The sequence below is a fragment of the Petaurus breviceps genome, unplaced genomic scaffold (genome assembly GCF_028583685.1).
Source record: "Petaurus breviceps papuanus isolate PSGF00001 unplaced genomic scaffold, PetGlider_PUasm1.0 685, whole genome shotgun sequence".
NCBI lineage: Eukaryota > Metazoa > Chordata > Mammalia > Diprotodontia > Petauridae > Petaurus > Petaurus breviceps.
This window is the reverse complement of record NW_027186455.1, coordinates 1,316,215-1,325,779: the sequence shown is the minus strand read 5'-3', so window position 1 is coordinate 1,325,779 and position 9,565 is coordinate 1,316,215. Positions and strand designations below refer to the sequence as shown.

Sequence of the window (9,565 nt, the reverse complement as noted above, 5' to 3'; positions counted from 1 at the left end):
TCTCTCTCTCTCTCTCTCTCTCTCTCTCTCTCTCTCTCTCTCTCTCTGTCTCTCTCTCTCTCTGTCATCCACAAGTAATATTTTTTCATCCACTGGTCCATAGTTACCAGCTAGCATAAGAGCCAGAACTGAAAACCAGGTCTGCTGAATTTAAGCCAGGACCTTTCCACTCCATAGAAGAGCCTCTGCCTGCTCTTTGTCAGAAGCTGGCTGCAGCCCCAGATTCTTCTTCGAGGAGGCCCTCTTAAGTTTTTCCAATTCACAACACTGATTCTTCCGCTGGCTGAACCTTCTGGGACTCAAAGCCAAGAATCACACAACATTAACACTGGAAGGGACCTTCAGGTTCAGTTAGTTCAGCTCTATCATTTTGCTATTCCTTTATGTAAAGGTGGTCTGCAGTATTGGGTGGTGCAGTGGGTAAGAACACTGAACCTGGACTTGAGTTCAAATCCCACCTTATACAGACACTTGTTATGTGACCCTGGGTAAGTCCCTTAACAATTATCTCGCCTCATTTTCTTCATCTGCCTTGCAGGGTTGCAAGGATCAAATGAGAAAATGTATAGCATTTTGCAGACTTTAAAGCACTATATAAAAGCTGACTATTGTTAACAAAGCAACAACCATAAAGTTAACAAGTAATTGTCATTCATTATCACATTTGATGCACTCATCCTGGGAATAGTTATTATTAGCCATATTTTATAAGAAAACATGCTGAGGAGCCCAGCCCAGAGAGGTTAAATGTGGCTTAGGTCATATCAGTATAGTTGTAAAGCCAAGACTTCAACCAGTTCTTTTGGGTACTACTTAAATGTTCCTTCCATTATGCTAGGCTGTCTGGTGCCTTAATCAGATAGCACTTTCCAACAGTGTACGATTCCTCCCTATTCTCTGCTGTCACTGATAAAGTCTTCTGAAACTCCAGGCCTATGCTGATGGTCTTGTGTTAATTCCCACAGTCCAAGATTCTGTAAGATTACCACATGCAGCATTTTGATAAGCACAGCAGGGACTAGTATGGAAACTTCTTATTCTCATCTTTCAAAGAATTCCAAAGTTATCACTCCCATGAAACACATCTTGACTGTACTATGGTGTTAAAAAGATAACAGGACTTTTTTTTCCTTTTTCTTTGCAAGCATCTGTCTTTCTTGCTAGTGCTCTATTTCCAAAGCTCCTTTTTAAATATAAGAACTTTGTGTTTAGTCTGCTTATAGATTACACCCTAGCACCCTATGAGGTATGTTTCATCTTAAGGTTAGTGCCAAGCACCACATACTTCTGTTTCCCTCAAACCCTACAAGGATCTCAGACACTACCATTACGAGAAGAGAGGAGGAGTAAGGAAAGATGTATCTCATTCTCAGTCTTCCTGTCAGGGTGGGACAAGGGTAATAGAGTCAATTAAAGAATTGGGGAGAGAAGTTAAGCCAAGAAGGAAGTAAAAGGGAAGGAAAGAAGGAAGAGATGAGAAAGGACTTCCTGTTAAGATGGCTGTATAAATGGTTGCAGAGGAATTCAGCTTCCACACATGTATCCCACCAAAGATCTATAGAGAGCACCAGGCCAAATAACGACCAAGAATTCCAAAGAGAAACTTCATCTAGAACAGCAGAAAAGCCAGCAGAAGTTCTGGTAGATCATGCTGGAAGACTTCTAGCATGGACCACAGGCACTTTGAGGATGCTGGAATCTATTGTGCTCTGTACCAACAAAGATGGGGGCACCCAGCTGAAGAAGCTACATGATAGTTGAAAACCTGCAATGCTCTAACCAAGAAACCAGCAGAATTCAGGTTGAGATAACCTAGCAGTAACAGAAATTCATAACCTCTGAGATGTTCCAGAGGGCCCTCAAGACCACAGCATCCAATGATGGATGGAGGTCTGAAATCTGTCAGTGCTATGAATATGGATACACCAGAGGAAGTGGAAGCCAGCAGTGAGAACCCGAGAAGCTGAAACAGAACCAAACAGGGCCCAACCACTCCATCTAAGAGTACAGAAAGAGGCAAAACCCAGTCCTAGCACAAAGTCTGAAATCAAGACTTGGAACTAGAGATAAGAGAAAACAGAAAAAAGACACAGAACATAATGAAGAAAAGTTATGGATCCACACACTTCCAAAAGATCAATCCAGAAAAGAGAATAATTTACCAAGAACTGTAAGCAGAGGCTCAGAGGGAAAAAAATCCATTGGCAACAAGGACAATAAGAGTGGTCTGGAAGAAACAAAGTAAGAGATGAAATACAAAATCATATGTGAAATAAGAGCTCTGGAGGAAACAATTGGAAAGGGAAGAAAGCATTTATACCACAAGGTAGAAAATGTTACCCAAGTAACAAACTCCATAAAAATGAGAATGGATAAGACAGAAATCAGTGATTCCATGATGTAACAAGAAATATTAAAAACAAAATCACCACACTGAAACACAAGGTATCTATCATTATAAAAAACAGAACTGGAAAACAAGTCAAGGAGATATAATTTAAGGTCCACTGGATTTCCTCAAAGAAACAAACAAAAACAAGTATAGGTAACAATTCAACAAGCCAGAACTGAAAACTGTCAGATCTTTTAGAACCAGAGGGAAAAGCAAAAAGAAAAAAAAATCTATTGGTTACTTCCTGAAAGAAACCTCAAAATAAAAACTCTAAGAAAAACTACAATCTAAATTAGGAACTTTAAAGTCAAAGAAAAATTATTGCAAGCAGCCAGAAAGAAAGAGTTCAAATATCAAAGAATCATAGTCAAAGACTTGGCAACAAACAGGACAAAGAAAAGGAAATCTTGAAATATGATATTCCAAAAGGTAAAAATTATAAAGGTTTACAACTAAGAATAACTATTCCTGAAAAAAATTAATATAATCCTACAGGGTAAGAAAATTAACCTTTAGGGGAGGCCAGGTGGCTCAGTAAGTAAGCACCAGCCCCAGAGTTGGGATGACCTGGGATCAAATCCGGGCTCTGATACTTAGCACCACACCCAGAAATAACTGGCCATGTAACCTTGAGCAAGTTACTTAACCCCGATTGCTTAAAAAAAAAAAAAAGAAAGAAAGAAAATTAACCCTTAATGAAATAAAAGACTTTCAAGTATTATTCTTGAAGAGATCTGAACTGAGAAGAAATTTTGAAATGTAAACACAGGAGTCAAGAGAAGTCTAGAAAATTAAGTGCATTTGCACCATTAAAAGGGACTATATAATTATTAAATACTTATATGCTCATGGGGGAGAAGAAACAAGCACACCTCTGGAGCCCTGATATCTTCTAAGGTGGCAGTGAAAGATAAAAACAGAAGGTTTTTAGTTTTTTTCTTTTCTATTTGGATGGTCTTAAGTGAGGAAAGTAAAGGGAGGAAAAAGGAATTACTAGTGTATAAGGGAAGAAGAAGGGAGTGGAATGTATTATTTCTCACAATTTTGGTATGTGCAAAGAGTATACAATCATGAAGAAAAGGGTTGGAGAAGTGGACATCACATGAACCTCACTCTCCTCTGAATCAGATAAGGGAGGGTTGGATCTATGCACTACACACAAATACAGTCACAACTATCCCTACACACACACACACACACACACACACACACACACACGATTTGGTATAGAAATGCATTAAGAGGATGCTGGGCTATCTTGAGTGATCAAATTTCCCATCACTGGAATTATTCAAATAGATTCTAGCTGATCACTTACTAAGGTCCGTTTAGATAATTACCTGGACTAGCTGACCCCTGAGATCCTTTCCAGCTATGACACAATATGTGATCTCTCACTTCTAATGAAATTTAAGCCTGGAGGATAGGAAAGCTACAGAATATTAACAACTATCTTCTGACTCCACTATTTTAGAATCAGAGAGTCAAAGAGTTGGATGGAACCTCAGAGGGTCTGTACTTTAACCCTGTCCCTTCTATACCCTCCCTGGCAAGCAGTCATCCATTGAGCACCTTGGGTGATGGAGAACTCACTACCCACTCAGGCAATCCATTCCACTTGCCTTGTTTCCATGGTTAGGGTTACTCCTCATTCTACCTTCATATTCTTCATTCTTGGTCCATCAAAAGGACATGGCTACAAGACACTTGAGAGGGATGGGCTGGAGCAGGAAGCTTGGTATCACATTTCATTTTCATATAGCCACAACTTCAAAGTAGTCTAACTCTTTCAATTCAAAAGCTGCACTTTTCAATCTATGGGCAGTCCCAACTTTTTGCTGCAATCCCAGAAACTACCAAAGGAAACTAGCTCGAGGAAACATGGTTCATTGTAAAGATCATAGGCTATAGAAACATGGGTTCTAGTCCCAGACCAGATGCTAGCTGTGTGACCTTGTACAAACTATTTGAGCCTCGGTTTCTATATCTGTAAAATGGGTGCAATAGTATTTGCTCTACCTATTTCACAGGTCTTGTGAGTTAAAGCATTCTAGAAACACCAGACATTGTACTTCCACTCAGGTGATATCATTCAGTTAGAAAGGTTTATTCAAGTTTGAAAACTTATAATTTCTTTATCTACCACTATAGCAATACTAAGGGGAAATACTGACTAAATTATATTCTGAGGCTTAGGGAAAATGACAGATGAGGAGACTGTCTTGAGAAGCAAAATCCAAGTCTTTAGGCTATGTCTGATGAGTGAATGAATGAATTGCAGGTGTCAATACTAACTGTACTAAAAGCTAACAACATAGTTTTGGGGGGTAAAAAGAAAAAGGTATCAAATTTCAAGGAAAATCAGAGTCTGTCTAGAGATTTGGCTTTAGGTGACCTTTTATCTCCCAGATTTCACATTATTTCATAGAGCTTTATCAGGCGCCTACTTTGTTCAGAGCACTGTGCTAATTACTAAGAGAAGAACATAACTTGGATAGTCCCTGATCTCATGGAGCTTACAGTCTAGTAGAAATATTGGACACATAAGCAGAAAATATGAGATATCACATGATAAATTCTTTGAGAAATACAAGGGATACTTAAAGATATCATTTGGTGATAAGATCTGTAGGAATACAACAGAGTCTGGCAGGGCATTCCAAGCAAAAATAAGAGAATGAGTAAAAGATACTGAGATAGGAAAAATGTAGAATATGTATGGGGGATAGTAAATGGAGAGTTTGGTTTGAGTACAGAGTGAAATATAGGGGAGAGTAGTGTGAAATAAAGGCAGAAAATGTAAAATGAGTGTCTGGTACAAGATTATGGAGGACCTTCAATGCTAACGAAAGGAATTTTAATTTTACCAGGGGATAAATTTTATCATAGGGAACCATTGAAGGTTTCAAGCACAAGAGTGATGGGGCCAAATCTATTTCTTTTCAAAAATATCACTAATGTGAAATACCTTTGGAACTCTTGCATGGTAGTCACAACACTGTCTGAAAGGGGCTGTAAATCATGATGAAATCGGACAAGTTCCTTAAGTTGAGACTTCAGTCTTTCAGCCTTGGGCTCTTCTGCTGCCAGAGCTGATCTGATGGCCTTAATCACAAAAACAAATCAGTCAAATTCCAAACACACTTTAGAGAACATTAAAATCAATTATTCTCAACAAATTATTGCCAGTCAGGGGAATGCATAAGATTTGTAAACTGCTTTACATACATTATGTCATCTGGGCTTCACAACAAACCTGTGAAGTAAGAGCTCCAGGGAAGGGTCCCAAGGACTGTTAATTTTCCATAGTTATTTCCTGACTAAGGTGAGAAGAGCATTCTTTACTTCAGCTTCAAGCATTCTTTTTTCCACTGGTGTTGACAGTGGTAGATCATAGCCCTTCCACTACCTACAGATAATAGCTGTAGAACCAGATATGAACTCAGAGACCACATTGTCCAGTCTCCTGGTATTTTACAGATGGGACTCCCTGAGGTCCAGAGGGAATGGAAAACTTGCCCAATGCCTCTTTCTTTATTTTTTTTGCTTTTTTTTTTTTGGAGGGGGAAGACAGGGCAATTAGGGTTAAGTGACTTGCCCAAGGTCACAGGGCTAGTAAGTGTTAAGTGTCTGAGGCTGGATTTGTACTCAGGTCCTCCTGATTGCAGGGCTGGTGCTCTATTCACTGTGCCACCTAGCTGCCCTGTCCAATGCCTCTTTCTTGAACCCCATATTCACACCTGCCAAATATATCTAGGAGGAATATAATTGAAAAATAGCAGTCTTTATTTTATTTTTGCTCTGATAACTTTAGAGCAGTTTTTGAATAATAAGAATTATATAGTTCACATTTTGTAGTAAATATGTGTAAAGTAGCAAAATATTGTATGCACAATATGTGTGAATTATGTTGCAGACATGAACTTTACAGTTAACAAAGTGCTTTCTTCACCACAGTCATTAGTAACATTTATTTTAAAACACTGACTTTTGTTATCTCACATGACTTTTACAACTGTTCTGTGACTTAGGCAGGGAAAGGGTTATTATTTCTATTTGATGGGGGGAGAAAACTAAACTCAGAAAAGTGCAAGAACTTTCTGGAGGTCACTCAGATACCTAGTGGAAGAGCTGGGACTGGAATAGAGTTCTCCTACCTCTGAAATTAGAGAGAAAAGCATTAGATTTGGAGTTAATCTATGCTATTAGTGTATGACCCTGGGCAAGTCACTTAATCTCTCTGGGCTTCAGTTTCCTCTCCTGTAAAATTAGAGTGTTAGGCTAGATAATTTCTAAGGTATATTCTCATTTCAAATTCTATAGCATTACGAGTCTGGTACCTCTTTGTCTAAAATCTTCTTATTCAAAATATTTACTAGAGTCAAAAAGAGTAAAGAGTTGTATGTGTTTTTCATCTCACATGAAGATAGTCTGAAAATTGTTCCACAGTTTATATAGCCCCTTTGTAACTCTTACATCATGTTTTCTAGTCCTTTGATCAGGTTGAGATTGGGACCATAGACAATCTTGACCAGCTATCCCTCCCCAGCTGCACTAACAGAAGGCATGCTCCATGTTCCACCACCAAGAGTGAGACTGTGAAGAGTGGTAAATGTTTGAATACCTCATCAGCACTGCCTCTTCTATCACTGTCTAATCATGGAAGGTTGGGAAAGTCAGGAAGCCTCTCCTTCATTTTCCCCATATATAAAATGGAAATAATCCCTTGATTTGCCAACTCTTTTGCAAAGAATTTAATGAAAAGGTCTTTTTTGGAAAGTTCACTGGCCTCCCATGAAAAAGAGCATAGTGGTGAAGTTAGGCCTGGAAAGGGTCCTTAGAGACCATCTAGCCCAACAGCCTCATTTTACAGATGAAGATACTGAGGCCTAGAGATGTGAGGTGACTTGCCAAGGTCACATAGTGACAGGGAGTGGTAGAGCTGGACTAGAATCCAGCCCTGCATTGTGGTTCACTTTGCTGTTTATTTATTTATTTTTTTTAGTCTACCATATAGCTTCCAGCTTGTGGACCAGGGATACTGAATCTTGGGGCCACAAACTCCCCAGGGGTCCATGGATAGATTTCAAGAGGTCTATGGATTTGGATGGGCAAAAATTTATATATTTTTATTTTTACTAACTTCCAACTAGAACTTTCAATTATAAACATAGACAACAAATATTATTCTGAGAAGGGGTCGGTGGGTTTCTCCCAAGGATCCACTGGAGCCACTGCAACCCAATTCAGGAGAGCCAACTGTTAAATTTTCAATGATAACATTTACACCTTAGGAATTGGTAAATGCTACAAATTAGGACTTGATTGACTGTTTTGTGAATTTTCAAGCCTCAAGAAAGTGATGGAGAGAAGGTTAATAAAGCAGATTAAATTTAAAAATCTCTCCTATGCATATACATTTTCTCCCCCCAGAAAGCTGGTTATTAAACATTTACCAGCAAACCCCTGGTTTCACCAGACCACCAAAGGGACCCATGACATTAAAAAGAAGTCCTGCCATAGATCCTCAAGGGCAAAGGATCTGTCTGGTACTTCTTTGGAATCTTATCTGTGTTCAGTAAGTGTTCCATAAAATGTTTATTGAGTAATAGGGAATGGGGGCGGCTAGGTGGAGCAGTGAATAGAGCACTGGCCCTGGAGTCAGGAGGACCTGAGTTCAAATCCAGCCTCAGACACTTAACACAAAACTAGCTGTGTGACCTTGGGCAAGTCACTTAATCCCAATTGCCCTCCAAAAAGCAAAAAAAAAAAAATAAATAAGCCATGCTGAGTAATAGGGAATGGATAACTTAGTAATAGACTATTAAGTATTGAATAACTTGAAAAATAATGTGACTAACACCAAACAGCAGCTCCTTTTAAATTATTTTTTATTTCTGGCCAGACTTTAATATCACTGCATAGAAGGGATTGTCTCATCTAACCTCATCATTTTACAGACAAGGAAACTGAGGCCAAAGAGAGGTGAAGGACTTGCCTGAGGTAACACAGGTGAGTTAGCAGCAGCACTGGAACTCAAGCACAAGTCTTCCGACTCCATAACCAGTATTGCTTCCAGACTGTATTTAATCTAATTTGCTAACCTGAGGCATTTCCGTAACAAACTAGGGAATCCCCACAGCCTGTCTACCTTGTCTGGACAGATCATATTCAACAATGAACTAAATGCAACTTACAGAGTAAGTTTTCCAGTGCGCTATCAACTCTGCCTCATCTCTTGCTTTCTCCCCAGGTTCCAGGTCCTTAGCCAGTCTCTGAAGCTCCTTCCTGAATCTTCTGACCTCTGCTTCCAGCTGTTTGGCCTGTGTCTCATAGGCCCCCTCTGACTTCAATATCTTCAGGCTCCTCTCCTCTTCCTCCTTGCAAAAGAGTTTCAGCTTTTCCAGGGCTTTTCTTAGTTCTCCAAGCTCACTAATAATCTTCTCCCCTCCCATAGGAGAGGTGTTCTGGATAACCCCGGCAGACTGATCCTCAAGCTTCTTTAACGACTTCTCGCCGCTCTGAAAATCTTTAGCGAAATTCTAAATGGTAAAGGAAGTTGTAGAGGGTTGATTAGAAATAAGAGGAAAAGTATTAAACATATTTCCAGAGGTTCTCTTTCTTTTTCCATTTAATTCCAAGGCATTTTCATTCTCCTTATCAAATATACTCTTAACATATTCAAGTTGGAAGGATATAGAATAATAGAATTACAAACCCAAAATCCTATTCAATCAAATCTAAGAAGAATTTAATAGCATCTACAATGTGCAAGGCACTGTGATAGGTACTCAGAACTTAAAACATAAGAATAACAAAGAGAAATAGTTTCTGCCCTCAGTGAACCTACATTATACTGGGAAAATATAATACCCAATAAATAGGAGGTAACTCACAGGTTCATTGGATAAAATGCTGTGCTGGGAGTCAGGAAGACCTCGGTTCAAATCCAGCCTCTGATACTTACTAGCTGTGTAACCCTGAACAAGTCACTTAACTTCTCTCTGCCTCAGTTTCCTCAACCATAAAATGGGGATAATAATAGCATTTACCTTCCAGGGTTGTTGTGAGGATCAAATAAGATAATTGTAAAGCCCTTAGCACAGTGCATGGCACATAGTAGATGCTATCTATCTATCTATCTATCTATCTATCTATCTATCTATCTATCTA

At 39.1% G+C, this 9,565-nt stretch overlaps 1 protein-coding gene across 4 annotated transcripts in view; it reads right to left on the bottom strand.

Annotated features, from left to right (window-relative positions):
• Window positions 1–9,565, bottom strand: part of SYNE3 (spectrin repeat containing nuclear envelope family member 3) — a 237,184-nt gene that overhangs the window by 87,301 nt on the left and 140,318 nt on the right. For all 4 annotated transcript variants that reach the window (XM_069104246.1, XM_069104245.1, XM_069104244.1 and 1 more), the window contains 2 exons: window positions 8,590–8,934; window positions 5,361–5,497 (listed from right to left, as the gene is read on the bottom strand). In XM_069104246.1, the coding sequence (XP_068960347.1) occupies window positions 5,361–5,497; window positions 8,590–8,934 (482 nt within the window). The remainder of the gene's footprint in view (window positions 1–5,360; window positions 5,498–8,589; window positions 8,935–9,565) is intronic.